This window comes from Varroa jacobsoni, unplaced genomic scaffold, assembly GCF_002532875.2.
Source record: "Varroa jacobsoni isolate VJ856 unplaced genomic scaffold, vjacob_1.0 scaffold_804, whole genome shotgun sequence".
NCBI lineage: Eukaryota > Metazoa > Arthropoda > Arachnida > Mesostigmata > Varroidae > Varroa > Varroa jacobsoni.
In genome coordinates this window covers 26,372-47,271 of record NW_019213706.1, presented here as the reverse complement: position 1 = coordinate 47,271, position 20,900 = coordinate 26,372, and the positions used below count along the sequence as shown (strand labels likewise).

The 20,900-nt window shown below is 40.2% G+C and overlaps 2 protein-coding genes and 1 long non-coding RNA gene across 3 annotated transcripts in view; 2 read left to right on the top strand and 1 right to left on the bottom strand.

Moving 5' to 3' along the window:
- The window catches only part of dsf (nuclear receptor dissatisfaction), a 21,468-nt gene extending 18,229 nt beyond the window's left edge, over positions 1 to 3,239 (top strand). The window contains exons 6-7 of the mRNA XM_022839499.1: positions 658 to 1,230; positions 1,493 to 3,239. Of these exons, the coding sequence (XP_022695234.1) occupies positions 658 to 1,230; positions 1,493 to 1,752 (833 nt within the window). The 3' untranslated portion in view covers positions 1,753 to 3,239. The remainder of the gene's footprint in view (positions 1 to 657; positions 1,231 to 1,492) is intronic.
- Positions 3,240 to 11,275: 8,036 nt separating this feature from the next.
- On the bottom strand, positions 11,276 to 16,755 carry SpdS (Spermidine Synthase). Its single transcript, XM_022839495.2, has 5 exons — positions 16,216 to 16,755; positions 13,313 to 13,542; positions 12,692 to 13,038; positions 12,333 to 12,530; positions 11,276 to 12,189 (listed from the first exon to the last, which is right to left on the bottom strand). Exons 1-5 carry the CDS (start codon positions 16,259 to 16,261, stop codon positions 12,084 to 12,086), a joined length of 927 nt encoding a protein of 308 aa, XP_022695230.1. The 5' UTR covers positions 16,262 to 16,755; the 3' UTR covers positions 11,276 to 12,083.
- Positions 16,756 to 16,923: 168 nt separating this feature from the next.
- On the top strand, positions 16,924 to 20,370 carry LOC111263959 (uncharacterized). The gene is made up of 2 exons (XR_002682544.1): positions 16,924 to 17,010; positions 19,137 to 20,370. It is a non-coding gene; the product is annotated as an uncharacterized LOC111263959 (long non-coding RNA).
- Positions 20,371 to 20,900: the final 530 nt, after the last annotated feature.

Sequence of the window (20,900 nt, the reverse complement as noted above, 5' to 3'; positions counted from 1 at the left end):
ATGTAAAGCGTGGATGGAGACAGCAGCAGCATGAATACAGGCGGTAAAGTGCATTTTTGTGACCACTCTGCGTATTTGAACCGCTTGTACTATTGCTAATTAATTCAGCTGTCCTTGTTAAGTTCGACGGGTCGATGCTATGGAAACTTTTATAGAGACAAATTATTAACTTTTTTAAACGCATACTGTACATGTAATATTTGGCGCAATTCTTCCTCCTAGTATGTACGAAACCGTGCGAAACCGAAGAAGTTAATAAGAGCAAAAGCGTTTATGTCCCTTTGTCGTGTTAGGTAGCAAAAGTATAGTACGACGAACTAGCAGATCCAAGCGCAAGCGTCCAGAATCAGTCACAACGGTCTCGTCCAACATTAACGTGTTATAAACGAAGAAAAACGTGTGTTCTGTAATGTAATAACACAAGCTTATGGCTATTAAAATTCTTCAAGTGATGTTTAACGTAAAGGAGCTGAACGCAATGTGTACTCTCATCAGTGATGCACGCGCATCTACTTATGTGGTCATGACCGTTCTAGTGCCGTTGGTGTAATGATCTTCTTTTTACTATAGCATAACAGTTACATAGTAGAATGCACAGAGAATTTATGCTGTGTTTTCTACTCTGTAGTAACTAAACAAACATGTTGTTGTCGTTAGGATTGACAGGTTTCCAGCGGCCTCGTTCACCATCTACGGAGGACCCGTCCGAGCGGCCACCGTCAAGCTGCACTTCCCCTTTGCTCACGGTATCGTCATCTGCCTCGGAAAGTGGATCGACATCGACCGAAGTGAGACCCCGAAACATGCCACATGCGTTGGTAGGGGGTGTTTCCGGTGGCGGTACAACCCAAGAAGTGACGGCGCGCTTGCTATTCATGGTCATTCGCTGGGTCAAGTGTCTGCCCACATTCCAGACACTCTCTCGCAGCGACCAAGTGTGCTTGCTAGAGGAATCGTGGAAGGACCTCTTCTTATTCTACATGTCTCAATGGTCGGCCGGCGTCGATCTTATTTCTGCCCTGCCTGGTAAAGTGTCGCGTTCATCGACGCCGAAATCGCCACCTGGGTCCCCCGAACGCAGCGCCGTCAGTCCAGTCAATGCGCCGGACGTTGTCGACCTGAACCCCGTCGAAATTCATTACGTGCAAGACGTAATGCGAAGACTGCGACAACTATCACCCGACGAGACTGAGTGTAGCTGTCTGAAAGCTATCGTGTTGTTCAAGCCTGGTAAAATTTCCTAAATAAATATGTTGTCTGCCTTTTAGTTTTGTACATAAACTAATGACAAAAAGCCCATTAACACGCCTGTTTATAGCATTTAAGCATTATAAATCATATCCCGTAAATGCGTTCATGGTGAACGCCTGTACCCGAGGCAAGCATCTTATGGCGAAACTTTGTCCACTATGCATGTCAAAATTGAACTAAACTAATATATTTGTGCGTATTATTTTGGTGTTTGTTTCATTGATGTTTATCGCCTAAACAGAAACGATGGGGTTATGCGACACACATCCTGTCGAAATGTTGCAGGATCAAGCGCAGTGCGTCCTTGGCGACTATGTACGTCACCGTTATCCACGTCAACCAACAAGGTTCGGCCGATTGCTACTGCTGCTACCTATGCTGAGGGCAATTTCGAATGCGTTCATTGAGAAATTATTCTTTAAAGATACAATAGGCAACATCCCGATTGAACGGATTCTGGGGGACATGTACACGATGGAAAAGGTTGAAGCATCAGTGTAACGAAGAAAAAAGGAAATAATCGAATCTATCCCCATAAAAATATCAATTCCCGACGATGTTACATGAAGTTAAGGGACGAACTTCTCTATTTCTAAAGCGCGTCGTGGTAAGATCTAAGTTCTATCTAAAATCTAAGACTTCGGTAGACAAGCCCACTGACAGTATATCATATAAATACGTGATCGTGGATCTAAGTACAAGGTGTAAAGTGGCACCTCGCAGACGAGGAGTCGCGTGGTCATGAGCTATAGGTTGCGGCAAAGGAATCGATGATCCTCGATCACGCTGAATGACGGCTACTCGACCGATGATTCCACGTCGAGTATCCATTGGCTGCATGGAGGTCTATATATTAGATCAGTGGGCTTGTTCCATAAATGATATGTTCTAGTATTCTAGTGATCTATAAAGACGAACACCAGCGAAAAAAAGTATAATAGGCGAAAGATGTTATAATAAACAGTGAGGAAGAGTGGGTCGCGAAGACAGATAGCCGAAACAAAGGTTAATCCGATTGAAGAAACTTAACAATAACAGGGAAACAAGTTACGGCTGTTAGCCGATATCCAGGATCCGCTACGAAATGGAAAAAAAACGGAACTTCAGAGCCCGACTAGCTAACAGCTATTCAACGAATTTCATTACCAACAAACGAACAATTATATCGTCATTTGTCAATAACAATGGCACTTATCATTAATACTCTTACAATGAAGTGATGCTGCAAGCTGAGCCAGACAAACAATGCCATAGGAAGATATTAACAGGGATCTGGTTGAATAATTTTACACAAAAAGTAACACAAGAAGAGACGCATGTGTATACAAAGCATAGGTAACAGACAGTTATCAGCATCCTTGTAGAAAGTCGTCGTCTTCGACAGTCAACGCAGGTGTATTTCGTAAAGGACAAATACTACAGATCGAGAATAGAGATTGAGCTCCGCAGAACAGAAGAAGGATTGAATGTATCCAGGGGAATCAACTCTATGTAGGTGGTAGAAGAACAGAAAAAGCACAGAGGTCGTAATCACGATCATTCATTATCTCACGTTCACAGACACACACATAGTCAGTAGGAGAAATAATGTTTCAAAATAGTAAAGCACACATGTCCATTAGACATAACGCGCTCTAATCTCACGCATATTGACACAACGTAAATACACGAAAACAGACACGCGTAAATAGCAAAAAAGCAGACTTGCCACAGATAATTAGGTAATAAGATAATACGACTTAAGTATAAACTAACATTGTAACGAAGTGCAGCGTGCAAAAAAAGGTTTGCCAAAGTTTCCGCTGTGATCTCCTCACTGATTATGATGTCGGCTATTATTATAATTATACTCTTATCCTCCTCGATTTAAATAATAGCCCAATTACTATAAAATATTACGCTGTACAGAAATAGATGAACTACTAGAGATTCGTCACTTTTAAACCATATATGCATACCCATAAATAAATTATGTATGTTAACTGTGAGTATATTGCCTTGATTCATACATATATATGTGATTAGCAGTAATAACACGGTTTTTAGTAGTTCTCAATTGGAGAGTAAATGTCCGCCTACAGGCCTTTTTGTCCAAATAACACTGGAAGAATCGCTTTCAACTAGGCTACTATAGAAATTCTCTACGGTAGTAGGTAATCTTGTCAAGATGTTTTATGTAGGCATATCGGACAGGTGTTTAAACAAAAACGAGTTAATATTGACACATGTATGAATCTTTATGTCGTAGAGCTTCCTAGTATTTCGAGATTGCCACAGTCTAGTGTGCACATGGTCATGTAGGAAGCTCGGCGGCCGTCTATACTCGACCAGTTTATAATCGAATATGACTACATAATAGCACATGCCGAGTTTCTTCCTTTATTCGAGTGTTTCTGGCAGTTGGTGATACCAACGAGGTACGGAGCAATGGTAACCACGTATCGTCAAGCCAGAACTCGATAAGCTACACCTGGAGAGTCCAGCGCAAATTGTGGAAAAGCAGTCTAGTACATAAAAACACCCATCCTGAGATCATTTTATGTATGCTAATAAAAGTCAGTAGCTGAAAATTCTAAATCTTCAGATGCTAGAAGCTCCCTGTCATTTAGATGCGTTTGTGCCCCACTGGTGCTTGACGCTTCTTGCGTACGCGGGTAGTGCGGTAATTAAATCATATATAAATCAAGCCTCGCCCTCGATATATGGCATGACTAAGCCATTAAAATACAAGTAATCGACAACGTTTTGTGCAGAATATTACGTCAAACGTACCGATAGCTTATCGAAATAGAAGTAATACAATGAAACTAATTTTATATGATGTAAAACCGCTATCTGCAGTGTGACTGTCGATTAGCCAGTATCGCAGTATAATAAGCGGCGTGCCTACATTTATTTAATACCCCTCAGTGCCTTGTCTAGTTCGGCGTGCGTTCTCTAATCCGACGGCGTGAAATCGTCCTGTGAAAGTCGTTTCTTTTTAATGCGACCGGAACGTCGGCCCGTTGCGGTGATTTAAAGCACCTGTGCAATATTGTGCCTTCAATATACCTATTTTGCTATTCCTGCCTGCCGCTAACCGATACAATATTCTGTTTGCCATTTCGTCCTCTTTAACGCCTAAACACATCGATTCATGTTCCGCAATGTGACAGTAATTATACGCGTCCATACAGGCCTTAGCGAAGGACGGATAATAGCCGATAGCCACTTTTGGGCCGGGACTCGGCTTTTGATTCTGACTTTTTCTTTATACGCTTACTTGCCGTCATGAAAAGATAAGAGAAAGGCCTTAGCTAAGAACACAGATCTGAAGCTTAAGGTGATTTAAACTTGCACGAAACGTGAGGACGGTTAGCTTCGGGAATAGGGTCAAGACGCTGCCTAACCGCAATATTGCCATAGGTGTCTTCGACGTGCAAAAAGGCAGATCATCGTTCGTACGTCTGATAACAGTGCCTCAGTCGCTGTGAATGAGCCCACTTTCAACTGCTACTGTTGTTACTGCTGCAACCTGAGTCTATTTTCGTAGTTGTTCAAAACATGGATTCCAAGCGATTCACCATTCAGTTGTCTGATTTCTCTAAACAGTATAACGTTCTTTATTATTAATAAGCATTGTTTATGTTTGTTACTTACACAGAAAAGTAACTTGTTTAGCGTAACTTGTCGTATGTGAATGACTTCATCCCCTTCCGAATACTGGAGGCGCCTATAACGATTTTGGCGCTTATAGAAAGAGAAAAGAAAGTTCATTGTCGGTGATAGCCCGTTGATTCGACAGAACAAAACTTATTTCGTTATTGGGCGATTGCATGGCGGCTGGCTGTACTGCCATAGGTCTACTGGATTCGCATGGACCTATCTTTCTATAAGCTAGAAAATTGTTATGGGCGCCTCTAATATAGGGCAGGAAGTGAAGTCTGTCACCTATGATACGTTATGCTAAACAAGTTAGTTCTCTGTGTAAGTGACGTGCATAAAATCACATAACACGCTTTTCACTTGAAATGCAGATTTTAGCGTGTTAAAATGAGGTGGATTTTTTCGAGGCTTTGGAATGGTTTGTACGGCAAGATACAGCTGATGTGCGACACCTTTCCCCCCGCTGATTAATAAGACGTACTTCATAATACTCGAAATGAGAGAAATCTAGAAAGAAGGGTCGCTTACCCCACCACAGTACTTAACACCAATCTGAATTATTGTATATTAAAAAAGTAGCTCATACATGACTATACCTCGATTGCCGTTATTGGAATTCTGGCATATAGCTAAAATGAAAATACCCGCTTCTACGTCAGTATAAAAGTATTCACTAATACCCTCGTTGCTTCTGTTATGAGATTCACCTTTACGGCCGTTTGTCCTACAAAAACTAATATTGTATTACTATAAACAGTATTATTTACAATGTCGTAATATTTTCAATTGCTCTTTAGTCCGTATAAGCGCACCGTTATTTGACGGATATTCACTCCGCGTTTACTGGTTTCGTAACGACCGTTCCTTTGTTTGGCTGCTCCCCCATCACTGCGTTTCCCATAGGCTCTGCTAAACGTATGGTAACAGCAATTGAAGTCTGTACGGCACTGCGAAACGTATGACATTGCTATTTTGTTACAAAGTCGACGAGGACTCTAGGACGCATAATACAGCCTGCGAATCCCTCTCCCGACCTGACGAAGTACCTCGTGTCGATATTAGTCATTGTATTTTGATTCAGTTATCTATTCTAACACCTTCGCGATTTCTCAAATAATATCAACCAATTCACGATGTACACATTGAAAACCTAACCGGTATGCGTTCCAGACAACAATTTCAGGTCCAAGATCGGATTCTGTGCAAATGGGTCCAGTTCCCCTTTGCGCATATACTTAGGTCCTTTTTCGCGAAAACTGCCTTTGCTCATGTTTTAGAATGCCTACTTCGGCGGAAAGAGAAGTCCGCTGAAACGATTCGGCAGATTGTAAACCTAAAAAGACAAAGCTTGACTTTGAGCTTTTTTACAATTAGGATAAAGATCACATTGTTATCCTTTTCGTCTCACATAGTAAAAGGCAGGCCTATCTGGTTTACTTTTTTTTATGCAAACAAAAATAAGCTTAACAGTGGTGGATATAAAAGTGCGATTTCGTCTTGCACGTATTACTATAGCACATACGCTGGAGGAATTTCCCAGGTGCATTTCTCATAATGAAAATGTTGACTTTTTCAATTACAGTTATAATGGGTCACGGTTCTTCTGCATCGAAGCCATTTATATAGAGATTGGGTGGGTCGCTAAAGTCTTGGGCTCAAATTTGCACAGTATCTTATTGTATGTATTGAACCCGGATGATTCTAAAACAAATCCCTTGTCAATAGCAAAAGCGTTAACTCTTTATAGATGCAAAAGCCTTCGGATCGAAGCTCGCTACAGATCACAACTAACTAAAAGTAAATTTCATGTACAGAGAACGTATTGAGCGACACCCACCAGTCCTAGACGTATAAATGTAGATCAGCCTATAGCTGTTATCGAAGTTTTGTTTGTGTACAGAGTAAAGGAGGCCAAATTTGTTTCTCAAAACAACTTATCCTATTATTGTGAAGGCTCGTCGTAGTAAGGTTCGTTTATGTAGACTAGATATATTGCAACAACGATTTTGCTAGGAGTATAAGGCAACAATGGCTACTGTCGTAAATCACTACCCATTCGCATTAACGGTTACGTATTCTGTTAAAACTATATAAAGTATACGAGCCTTTTCGTACACCCTCAATCCGTTTCAGGCCCACCTGGATCTGTTAACCTTTCAATAACTAGCACCTTTTTTGATCCATTAATACTATGTAAGCTATGACAGAATGAACAATTGTAATGGTAGCATGATTGATTGTGATCCACACTAAGATGGCGTATAAGTTCAGCGCTTAACTTCTACTCAATCGTTAAGCATTATTAGCACAGACAAGCCGCAACAAAGGCGATATGGTATTGACACGGGCTACGTTCATTATAAATCATAAGTCGGATCGTTCGTTTAACAACAGCCAACAAGCTCGTACCCAGAAAGTTTACATTGAAAATATTCTCCTAGAGGCTACTAGCAGACCGGTCAAATAGACCTGAACAAACAGCATGATATAGTAACATGCGTCGCGGTTTGTCTTTACTTTTTTAAACCACCTCACTCCATACTCCGTGCATTCGTTATTTTTAATTTTTTAACTGAAAAGAGGTTTCTAAAGCAGGAAATATGCTAGTTTTTATCGGGCAGCAATACAATGATCGTTAGTCGCGTACAATGCCTGCCTGTTACACGGCTGCGTAGTAATACTTATGATTATAAGTGCAACTTTAGTGGACTTATGATTATAAGTCCGCTAAAGTTGCACCCTATTGCTGGTTATACAATGGTCGCAACTTTTCTCTTTGCGAATATGGGTTCCGGCTTACTAGAAACGTCCTCGTTAGAGAATTATCTATGCATCGGAAGCAAGGCGGCTGTTCGAAGCCCGAAAAAGATCAGCGCGATGGAGCGTACCTCCCTTTGATTCTTGTAAACGCCGAAAACTAGGCAGTGCCCCATAAAATAGACGACAGTAATCCACCTTCTCTCACTAAATTTACCACGGGAAAAGAACACTCGAAGAACAGAAAAGTGACATACTTAAGCCTATGAAGCAGGCATGGAAGGCCAGCTTGTAAAGTAGTGCCATTAAAACTAGAACAAGTGACTAGTACTGGCTTGTCACCGATAAACCCGGCTGGGCCTACTAGACATGCGCTGTATCTGCCGTCATGAAAAGTTGATAACTCCATGCCGCCTGGTTAGAAGTAGCTAGAAGTAGAAACCGAGATCGAATTATTTTTTCCCCTAATAGAGTACCTTTAATATTAATCATACTATTTGTGCTCCGCTTGATACTGGCGGTGAAAATCATTCCATGGCTGTTCGTAGAAATAGTACGTGCGATATGGTAATATCTGCCATTAAGTACTACGTTTTCCTATTGTGCGTTGTTTTCACTATGACTATAGTGTTTGCTATGTGGCCTATGTTCCACTAAGTGTTCTTAGCCTATATCATTTGTTGCCACGTGCGTGTATACAGTGTCTTTTTTGTCTTGTTAGTGACTGTTGGGTAGGGAAACGAAAAACGTTTACCAGTTCTTGCTATATTACGGAAAAATAAAACGTATTTGTTATACTAATTGCGTGCATGTAACGTCCAAAGTATCACTCAGTTGAAAAAGTATTGATTTACTCTCATATATATTATATTTTTAATGTCAATAAAGAACAAAGCCTAATTAAACAATTCCTAATTTGTAAATCCATTTATAATTTCGTAGTCGCAAGGTGCTACCGATGTCAATGTTTTAGTAATATACCCCTCTTACTTATAAATATAGGCATACAGATCAGTATTTTTGTGTATTTCTGAAGTAAAGCATTAACTATATATTTGTTCTTTCAACACAACGGAAGTTTGCGGGGCAAGTGAAAACGTTAGCCCACGTCGAGACTCCGAACCCATTGATTGTTTACGGCACAAAGGCTAGTTGTTTTTCTCCGCGTAAATGTGTTTGAATATTTAATAGAAATAGCAAATAGACATCTAGGAAGAAGAGACTGATAAAAATCAATGTCCGATAAAAACCGGATTGTCCACCGCCAACGCGCGACAATGGTGAACACAAAGTGCTGGACTGCTACGGCCTGCGTATTACAACAAAATACTAACCCAGCTTTTTAACCAATTTGATTGTACAACTGACGAGAGTTCATTGTAGTTATGAGACATATAAGACATATAAACGTATTGTATCATACAACAACAGACAAAACAACGCATGAAATAATTTTAGTATGTTGTGTAACATGTGTTTTTTGTTGCCAAATGTGTGCCTTCGCTCCATCCATTCTCCAGAATCCAAGTAGCATTTATGATATACAATAGTGTACTGCCTGTTTTGAGAAATCTTTCTTTTTTGCCAATAAAAGGCGACTCAGTAGTACGACGGTTTTACGGCGGCAGCAGCAGCAGCAGTCCCGCTCAGTCTCTTGTTGACATGAGAAATGCATTCATTCGCAGATTCCACTACAGTGGACGACACACTCGAACAACGAGCAGATTTCGGGTAGTCGGGGTAGTTCGGATCTGTATTTGCTAAAATCTGCATAACATTCATAAGAAATCCGACTTTTAAGCCCTTCGACGGCGTCTCGAATCGTTCGATATGTGATGCACTATGTTAGCGCAATTCATTCATCCAATACCCTTGCCTTAGCGAGCTAGTACTTTGAAAGAGTTGTAATGTTAGAAAGACAACTTTAATATTAAATACTCTAATTTAACCTGTTATAGAAACATTGTCTTATATCGTAGCGATCTTTACAAGTTCGTCTTACTGATCTACAAGTTGCGCAGACTCTTAATTATAGTACCGTTTACAACTAAGCTGCGATTCCGGGGAATTGTGTGCCGCCACCAATTTATATAAGGAAAGTGAACCAATCAGTCCAGTGTCCTTCGGGACACATAAGATAAATGCGCATTCGACGAGTGCACAAAAAAAGAAGGATGAAGAAGTCGGGCGCAGCAGCAGCAGCAGCAACAACAACAACAAAAGCAACAATAAAACTACACATACGCGCCTCACAACTGCACGACGTGCAATGGTTGTCGGAGCGCGTTTGTGAAATTAAAAAGGCTAGGAGGATCTAGCTATGGCTCCATCAAAGGGTCCAAATTTTATCTAATAATACTTCTTTGAAGTGTTATTTACTTGCCCTTTGATTCTTAGTTCACCAGGACTCAGGAATTACTAGATACAGATCTTCCTTGCTTCATACAACTTTATTTCCTTGGCTTTTTTCCGCTCCACTGAATCAAATATATGTGAACTATGGACCCACTTCTTGCTTGTTTTTTTTTAGGTCCTACGTGCACATACGTCCACTGATAAGTCAATTCATAGGATTTACTCATATTTAGAGGTAGACGTTCAACAAGAGCCTTTGTATATAAATACTGTAATTATGAAATATACGGTGATGACTATTCATTCATAACCTTAAGATGCACAAGTGATGAACCTGCAAAATTAATCAGTAGGCCCTAATGGGTGTGCTAGAAGACCGCTGACCGGTGCATGGTATCTAGTGCAACCCCACCAAAATTTCCTGCGAATTATTACTCGTTTAAATACGCTTCTCCGCATACACTTGATTTTTACACGCGTACGTTTCTTTACATCGGAAATGTATACTTTACGTGATCGATACCATGTCTAGACGAAACGAAGGGAGAGTCGACTGGGGATGTAGGGCTCCTACCTAACTCCGGCCCAGCTCTCTATTTAGTCACTTCTGTTTGTTTTATGTCGAGTTCGTCAAATGCGGATTATCTAGGTTGCTATGTCGCCACTTACCGTTTTTTTTTTTACATATTTTTCAGCCTTAGGATTTTCAAAAGCAGTTGAAGCAACAAGTACGTCCTGGGTTCCGCATGATCAAATTAACATAAGTTCAGCACACGCCAAGTTAAACTATGATCTGCGTAAGACGTATCAGCTTTTGTACAAATATCAAGCGAGGAAGCACTACTTGTTATTAGAATGGATCAATTGTAAATGCCATTATGTATTTGCAGACGAAGCTATTGAGTTTCGGGATCAAATCCAGTGGACCAACCTCTTCCAGAAGCACTGAAAACCTTAATTAATACAATCCCCAAAATATAAAGACGTAGATAATTTTTTGCAGTTCTTATCTAATAAACACGGATATCATAACTGAATAGAGTTTTCTTCCAAATCAGAACTCGTATTTGGTGTAGTTTATGAGATTTATTACCTATAATATTGAAGAATGAAATTACCGCACCGCCATTTTTGGCGTTCTGAGAGCATCCAGGCAAGATCGTCTATTGGAATTAGATCTTAGCGATTCCATCATAACGTTTGTGTGATACTATGCTGTAGTGCTCACTATAACATTTTCTCCATATGAAAAAACTGTGCGATCACAGAACTCAAGGCTGATGGCTTAGGTTTATTGTTCTGTTTGTTAAGCGCAATCAAAGGGTCTTTATTTTTGCCTTTGGCTGAAGTTTCTCTTATACAATAGGCCAGCCGATTTACGCATGGAAGTACAAAGACAATACGAAAAATTGCGCTCTAGTAATTACGGCACGAAGCAAATAAGATACACATATGAGACATAACTAGCTTTATTAGTGTCTATTAGTGTCTTTCACTAAACGTACTAACGCCTTAATATAACTTATTGATAACCTTGTGATATCAAAGGAACCGTTAAAGTTTTTGTTGGTGTTCCAGTTCATTTTTCTGCTAGACTCATGTCCATTTAGACTTGCATGGGTTTATGCTTCAACCCACGACGGCAACGTAAGGCGCCTGTGTTACGCTTTGTAGATAGTGATTTCCTTTTAAAGATTTTTAAACTGAACTATCGAAACACCGTTTGACAAGGTTCGTAATGGCGACTAGCGATAGGTGAAGGCAGGATCATCTAGGAAAAGTTGCGGTCTATTGTGGCTTCAACAGACAGCAGTCTCGTCTCATATAGATGGCACAAATAAATATCAAGCAGATCACTATTAGAAGCGGGTTCCTGCTTCATCGACAAGGCCCAAAACTGTATTAGATTGAAATAGCGAACGATAGGTTAATTTCGACACGGTAGAAACGGTTTACGTGAATAAAAATTGGCGAGGCCACCGATTTATAAATTTGACTGCCCATTTATATTGTGCATACGTAAGACCTATAAACTTGATTAAAAAGGCACTTCCAAGACGTTGGCCGCATGTCGATTAAACCTTACCTTCTCCATTCTTTTCTCCAATGGCTTTTTCAACCTCTTTCTGCACGAAGCGCGGCAAAACGAATGAAGCCTCATGTACCTGATTTGTGTAATACCTGCAAATCGATAACGACCAAGAAAAAATACGCACTAAATATCGAGCACACAAAAAATTCTTTGCATCGTCAAATACTCAAATGGGAACTCCTTCATAAAGTAAGGCACAATGTCTTCCTTACAATGCGTTGTGCGAACAAACCTTAGCTTCAGGCGTTCGCAGTCTTCATCGGTAAAAACTGTTCTTGCTTTGACGAAGTCTACGTTCGCTGAGTTGCTTGCAAGCAGAAATCCGATCTGACCACCGGGATAGGTGGGAATATAAATGGAGCTGTAGGCTACGCTAGGAAAAATGGCTCGGCATCGACGAAGGACGTCACCAATAAACTTCAGGTCGAACCTGCAATGTCCAAGCCGAGTCGATGTAAACGCTAACCTCGTATACTTGGTGTCATCCATTTTTTAATGCTCTGTCTCTCATTATCTTTAACTAAGAAATAATAATTTCTAACAATAGTTAGTTAACCATTGCTAGTATTTTCTGCGAAGTCGTTTACTAACCACATTGATTCTCCCTGACAGCAAATGATACCGCCAGGTTTAAGGATGTTGTTTAGTGCTTGGTAGTAGTCGTCCTTATAAAGGACTTCTGCAGGGCCAATTGGGTCCGACGAGTCTGTGATAACAATGTCAAATCGTAAAGTGGTGTTTTTTACGAAATCGATGCCGTCGCCGACCTTCAAATCCAGCTTGGGTGAGTGAAATCCTTCAGCCATGAATGGAAGATGTTCTTTAGAGAGCTTAATAACGTCCTCATCAATCTCACATTGGATGATCCTCTTCACCCCTGGATGTTTGCTCACCTCACGAGCAACGCCTCCATCACCTCCGCCGATGATCAACACGTTCTAAATGTCCGATTTTTGATATTCGCATAGGTAAATTACGCTTCAGTGCAATAAAATAAACTAATATACGATTCAGCAAAAACATTAGCTTACATTATTCGAAATTCGATTTGTACTAACGTGGACATGAGTACTACGATAAGGTTTTATGATTATTTGAATACTGATACTTGTTTGAAAATCTATGCGCAGGAAGGAAGCATGTTAAGCCATGGGGATACTCGCAAAATGAGGTGACCATCACCGTAGTTGACTATGACTTAAAAGTTGTTACCTGGGGATCGGGGTGTACGTTGAGAGGAAGAAATGAAATCATTTCCTGATAGGCGAATTCATCAAACTCGGTGCACTGAATAGCATTGTCGAGACAGAGAACTCGACCAAACATCTTCGAGGTAAACATCACGATGTTCTGATACTTGCTTTGACCTTCGTAGAGAACCTCATCGACTTTCATAGTTAAACTCGGATCTGAGTTCATTGTGCCTGTTTCCGTGAAGTAACCTAGCAACAAATTCATTACACGATAATATTGAACAAGTTGCAAAATGGAAGATTGTTATTATAAAGAGGAGCGATTCTATCCAGCTTTCACATCGTAAGCATAGAAAAGTATTAAGCAAATTATCAGGCGCTGGCCCATTACTGAAAAAACCTCCGAAACTTGGAAGTGACTAGCTGACACGAACAGCTGCTAGGGTATTATGATCAACAGCAGTTCGTGATTGAATCAGTCACTTAAGCTGGCCTTGGTCTGAGTTTATTTTGAACTTTAATCGCAGAAAACTGCCTTTGTATGTAAAAAGATTTACGGGTTTTTCGTTAAAAAAAAGTTAAGCAAAACGTAATATTCGTGTTGAAGGTCACTTCTGTATTAATATTCCCGATAAAGCTACCTGCTGGCTTCGCACAGCTACCCTTGAACTGAGTCAGACCCTTTCGGTATATAGAAACAGAAAAAAATTTACGTCGATTCGAAGTTTCGCTGTCGGCATCTGAAAGTAAAGATGCGCGACCAGGTTTCAACAATACAAGAACTTTACTCAGCAACGAAGAAAAACAGACTACCGTAAACGGCTGCACTAAAATGTATTTTAAACCGGAACAGTGCACGCGATCTTCTACTTATTACGCACCCCGCAAACGTCATATGGCACTAATTTACTTAAAACTGAAAAAAATATGTACACATAATGATGCATTTTTTCGTATGTCGCGAGTGTGTATTTGATATGCGATAAACGGAAGTGACCCGTTCGGTCCATTGGTGCAATCAATAATTGTCACCACACGTTCAAACGAGATCCACCCCAACTTTGGAGAGTACGTCGTTCTATTATGTCATCAGATTTTGCTCTCGCCCCATGTAACCTTCGTCGTAGTGGCTCGAAGGTTAAAGATCCCTATCTAAGATATATGCTTAGAACATTCGAAGGCGTTGCTCGTTGTCCGTGTAAAGCCTGAGTCAATCTAGCAAGACGACTAACAAGTACTAGTTATGATAGCTGATTGTCGCCAGTGAAAGGATTATGTAAATCCTCCTTGACCATATCTAGCAGTACGAGAAAAGCGCACACCCCATACGTTTTATGCATTTAATAGCTCTACTGGCCAGCCCAGGCACAGAGCGTCGGACACGATTTAATCAAACACTGTGCAGTGTACAATCGAAACGCAGTGGCAGTACCTGTAAGGCTTGTGTCATACAAGTATTTCTAATCAGTTGCTAACATATAGTGATGTTAGCAAAGCACGCGGTTTGCCTACATCGATGACCCAAATGTTAATAATCACTTGATCGGTTCTTTTTTCGCTTGATACTGCCAATTCTACTAGAAGCATCTACTTTGTTCGTTATTTTTAGGTGTTTTTGACTTGCTATGAATGTCAAGAGTTTCTGTAATTTAGTCTTGACCTTGTCGAAATTGCTTCAAAAGAACACTGACTAACGGTCGTGCTGAAATGTCACGATAAGCTCATGAACTGACAAAGCTGTCTAGCGAAGATAAATCTCCAAACAAAATCACGTCTTAGCTTACTGACAAATGTATAGTAGGATTGTTCAAATCGAACCATAACCGCAAACCGATATGAGGCGACGCAAAGTTTCTTGGTGGGTCGTAATAAAGATAAGATTATAGTATCTAAAACGAGCTGCATTGGTAGAAGTCTGTGTCTTAATGAGCATTTACTGTTGTTCATAGCACTGATTAAAATAATTGAATACCGGGCGCGTGTTGATATTCCATTGTGGTCGTGATGGCCAATTCTCGATTGCCCGGCGGCCCAACATGCCCATGAAACACAATATTGTGATGGATGCTGAAGATTGGCAGACTTCCCTTGTACTTCACAGTCTGTGTTATCACGAAACATGCTTTGAATTTGCGAATAGTATATAACAGATAACAAAAAAAAAATATACGTAGGAAGTGAGAAAATGTTACGGGCCAAGGCATGCCCCATATCCGATATGTAACAGTATGACCAAACGAATAAAAACGATTGTGTGTGCAATGTATGCTGTTGTATCGCGTTGATTCATCGTCGAAGACAGTCCATAAATTGATCTTTTTACAGTGAAACACTTGTCTACTAGTGCTTATAGCATCTTGCACGAACATGCCATGCACACGAGAGACGAGTCATAATGCAACAGTCGTACAAATGCTTAAAAACAGACCGCAACGCGTTTCGATTGCTGTACACTTACTTAAATTAAAACATACAATTACTTAAATTTTTGCCGCTGTTAGACTCTGAATAGTATTCAAGAATTTACGTTTCTTAGAGTGTCGTATCTATCGAAAGTTTAACGGTTTTGCTAAGGCAAACGTTCGGATATCATTGACATGTCCTTCTCCAGCTCAGACATAACGCGCTAGATTGGACCATAAGTACGGTCTGGATTTTGGCCTTTATTAAACAACATCTCCACAATTTTAACGGAACGCGAATGCTTAATTTTACGAGGTGTCTACGTGTCTTTTCTGCTATCTGATATATCAGCTGTATGAACCCGCGAGCACTTCGTTTTATTGTGTTGATCGAACGGTGCATTGTATCTCGCGTAAAACTACTATATTATAAGTGAATGAAAGCTTTGCCTACTACAATTGCCATGTTACAGTTGAATCTTGATCCGATGCCTACTAAACTACAACGTATTCTACTCACCCCTCCTAAAATAGTGTAGTCCTCGAGTTGACCCTCCGGCAGCCATTGTGTGTTCTCTTACTTTGATTCAGCAATACAGTACGAATTATTATGCGATTCAACTCTCGATTACTCTTCTCACAAGATTAGCAGATTTCGGCGTTGGCACCAGAATCACCTTCGGGTTCACTGACGTCCTGAGGAATTTTAGCCGTTGGCCGCCGTTCTATCTTCCGCGGTGGCCCCAATTGATACAATTATCTGGTGCTTCTACTATCAAATTGCCTGCCACTTGCGCTGGACAAACGCTGTTGGGCTTGTGCGGCCGCCAGCTTACTTGGTCGAGTCGGTAAACGCCGGGTCGTGCTATCTCCCAACTGTTCTGCCGCCAGCCGCCGGATTTCGTGTTCGACACACGGAAGAACAACGCACAGCACACATAAACCTCCCTCTCAACTTAACTGCAAACAGATTACATTGACACACACTCTCTCCGTAATGATGCCACCAGAAACCAACGAGCAAGAAATCATTTTCTAACGATACAGAGTTACGCGACTTCCTATAGCTTTCTTCCACAAAGCGCATAAATACGCTAACGAACTTCGGTGGTGCAGTATGTGAGAGTAAGAGACGATAGGCCAAATAGGAGAGCCACTTCAATTAAAATAACAAGGCTCGGAGGCGAGAGAGACAGAAAGAGATAAAAATAAGCTTAATCAATGTGGACTGACTTACAACAAACAAGTTTTCGTGAAAGAATCGTAGAGATATCCATAGATCTTGTCACGTACAGTCGGCCACCTCGCTACACAGGTAATAAGTTAAAGATTAGGTATCCACTGATATTTTATATAGCTTGCCGACACGAAACACTGAAAAACAACAGCCACTGGATTTCGTAACTTTATGTCGGGTAGCAACAATGTATAAATATTTGAAAAGTCTTGGCGTCGGTTGTTCGCAACGGCTTATCATGCGTTCATCCACAATCCCTTGTACTAAATTAAAGCTTTGTTCTGACTGAAAACACTAACTCATCATGACAACTGAGATGCTCTGTTGTCCATTGTCCTCAAGCTGGAACAGTTTCGCAAAAGAATATGAAGAGAGGTATAAGCTTTTTTAACAACTGCGAAGTCGACATCTAACCATGTTGTGACTAAAGATGAGCTGAAAAACTCAAATTTTCTCTTTGCACAACCGAACGCAAGATTCGAAATGCGACAAAAAAAAAATCTGTGCAATTTCACAGCTAATAAAAACAATGCAGAGATGGTTTTTTCACGAATTTGCTGTCCCGTTTAGCTTCTCGAGGAACTGAAGTGATGCGAGCTTCAATAACAGAGCTTCATCGTGGCGAGGATTTCAAATACAGATGCTATACCAACAGAGACTTTCATTTTGACATAGCTTCTAAATAAATGGTATCAGTTGTGTTCCAGTGTAGGGCTACCACCCTGCACATAGTTTCGCACGCATGTATGCATACTGATTTGTTGTCTATCAAATACGACACCAAGAGGTGTTTACTTATTTTAGGATTATGAAACTATTAACTATATTTTCCACCATGCTATTTATTGCTGGTTTCTTGCGTGCGTACATTTTCGCTGTACCTTCCACTCTTTAGCCGAAGTTGGCTAGTCAATAGAGTTCGAACGTCGAACTGCAGATTTAGTGCAATATACTTAACATTTCAAGGATCTTAGGACCAACGTCGTATCACGACGTCTGCCCCGTACAATTTGGAACGGCGATTTGCCATTTCATATAATGATATATGACAAAAAATATAGTTTGCGTTACAATTATATCAACTCAAATAACTGAAAATATGGACATAGAGAATATGTCCATTGTCTAAATGAACCAACCGTTTAGAAATTTTGATTCTCTATGGCTGTTTCGGTCTCACGACGCGTATACATTCGCTTACAAGCATTACCTAAATTTTGAGTTGGAACAATCAATAGACAAACACATTGAAGCATCTCCCAAGCAACTTGGGAGTGGCACATTTAGTCTACCGTAACATAATTGATCATCCTGATAAAAATTACATCGCAGATCTAAGCCTAAGATTTAGATAATCGAAAATTCAATTATCTAATTGATGGTCCTCGTCTAACGCGGCCATCAAAGCTCCGTAGAATTTCGACATACCTGCATCATCATTTGTCACATACATGCTGTACAGGCAGCAATATGTACAAAATTGTGTTTCTTATCTTGTAAACATTTCCTTAATTAAAACTGCTGTCGGTGTCGTTTAGCATAGCCAACAACGGAATCGATCAGTGCTCCGAAAGCTCCGAGTGGACTAGTCGATTTTCGCAAAATTTTGAATACTTCCGATACTGCCCATTAGCGGCACGTTTGACAAACCTCGGCATTGTGAAATGACACTGGGGCGGTTGTGCTAAATTACCACATATATCTTGTGCTGTAAAACTTCAGAGAAGACGGTGGACACCATCTACCCAATTAAAGGGGCGCGGAATTAAAGCAGCACAACTACTCTGACGACTAGTACTAGCCCTCGTCGTCACCAATGCCACAAACAACGAAATACACCTCATCCACCTGTTCCATCTCTCTGAGTTTTATGCTCAGTATCGCCATTAAGCATTTCATCAGACAGCCAGCTGGCTCCCAGCATAAAACGAAGCGTATGCCTATGTTCGGATTCTAACCTAGACTACAACGCGTCCCTAAGTTTTCATCTGTTTATCTAGTACGGTTTCGGCGTAAACTTGTCTAGCCTCGAGCCTAAAAATCCCTCTTTAACTAGCGCTTGCTCTGGCTATACAATATATATTCTTAGATACATTCGCGCTTAGCAAGTAAAGCTGTAACGGTGTTTTACGGCTAAACCGTCCGAACACGTCAAAACATGGAGCGACTATAACTGACATCTGAAATAACATCGAATATTTCAGGTAGCGAGATTATTCCGAGCCGGCTTGGACGCGCAGTTGCACCACATCTGTACAGGCACTTGTCGCATTTTTTTGCCTTTGTAAGATGAATCGAAGTGATAAAAAAAATAGCCGAATGATAACTACGTGTCATCTGAACACACAAGAAATAACAATATTATAGTAGACTCGTTCCATGCATCCGCTATATGTACAAACTATAGATGAATTGATAAGCAATGGTCCAAACTTAGCATCCAGTATTCTGTTTTATCGTACCTAACGGCTACAGGCATTAGGTACGATACGAAAAGTACGATACTCAGAATCGTAGCTTGCTTGTAACATACTAGCAGATTTATATAAATATAGTACACTGCGAAAATATTACAATTTGTTGAAAGTTCGAAGCATAAATATTATCGCTTTTAAAATATTGCTATTATTTTTGTATAGCTAGACCATCTTTGAAAGGTTATCTTGAAAAGTTTCATGGGTCCATAGAAAATGAACCTTTTTTTGACATAGTGATGATGAGTTAATGCAGTTATTTTGCTACATTTCCATATAATCGACGTAAAACCGTTCATACTTTTCAGAGGTAAAAAGCTCTTTTGAGCAAGCAACTTAGGAAGTATCCTCCGACAAGAGCAATTTTGCCCTATAAAATTGAACTTCGACTTAAAGTCAAAGCAGATAGATATATGACCATATGTTAATGGTTTGCATAGGTCATGTCCTTTGTACGGGACATATACCTATTAGACACTGCTAATAAAAACAATTTAGATTTAAAAATAGCTCAGACACTAGTGTGAACCACATTCTGTGGTGCTACAAGAAATAAGGAAAAGCCCATACCTACTTTGAGAGTCGCATGTATTGTTAACCAGCATTTACCTCAAACTATAGAGCCTCAGAGAGGACGAAGCTTCAGCCCACATAATGTGTACTAAATGTGTGATAACTTCTAACGATTTTATTTCTTTAAATGTTTGTTATTTTAATTTCAAACCAGTTGCGATAAGTAAGGAAAAAAGAATCGAGAACTTTGTTATTTTTTAGAGGACAATTCTTAACCACTGTACAGGCCACTTATAATTGACTCGACTATTGCGCAAAGCTGAAAAGCGTGATGTCATGCACCCTACTTGCCATACTGATATGCCTTTATGTAGCTGAAGTTTCATGTGCGTGGTTGTATCGTTGTCTACACTCCATTGAAATAAATCTCTTCCTGTATATACAATATTAAGAGTAATATACTCTTTAAAAAAATGATTGAACCATATGCCGATCATTAGGCTCGTTTAGATTATATTTTTGACTTTGACCGTATATTAGTTTCGGCTCGAACCTAGTCCTAACCTAAGCGACCATGTAATAATAATACGATAATCCGTACAAAAGACGCGACACAGAAATAACTACGTTTATTTCTATTTGAGTAATGAATCGGATAACTATAAATCAAACAAAAAACGTTTATTCGCTGTATTCAAACAATCTGCAAAAAAAAAAACATAGCCACACAGCATCGCTGTCATCATCGCCATCACTAGTCACCTTTTTGCCAAACGTATTTTTTATGAGTAATCCAAAACTGCCATAACATTACACAGCCGATAGAGCGCGCAGCGCTTTACCAAGGACTTCCTTATTCGCTCTGTGTTTGAACAGGAACTTGCCATTTAAATGGAACACTGGTATATCGTACCTGTAAGCAAGCAGTAGGTTTTCAGTGGCGACAGATGGCTGTGACTTTGTATGTTTATCTATCATGAA

Excerpts from the sequence above, each read along its gene's own strand:
- SpdS (XM_022839495.2), bottom strand. The coding sequence starts at position 16,261 with ATGGCTGCCGGAGGGTCAACTCGAGGACTACACTATTTTAGGAGGG. Across the intron at positions 13,543-16,215 it reads ACTACACTATTTTAGGAGGG|GTTACTTCACGGAAACAGGC; the intron begins GTGAGTAGAATA and ends ATTTGTTGCTAG. Across the intron at positions 13,039-13,312 it reads ACGTACACCCCGATCCCCAG|AACGTGTTGATCATCGGCGG; the intron begins GTAACAACTTTT and ends TCGGACATTTAG.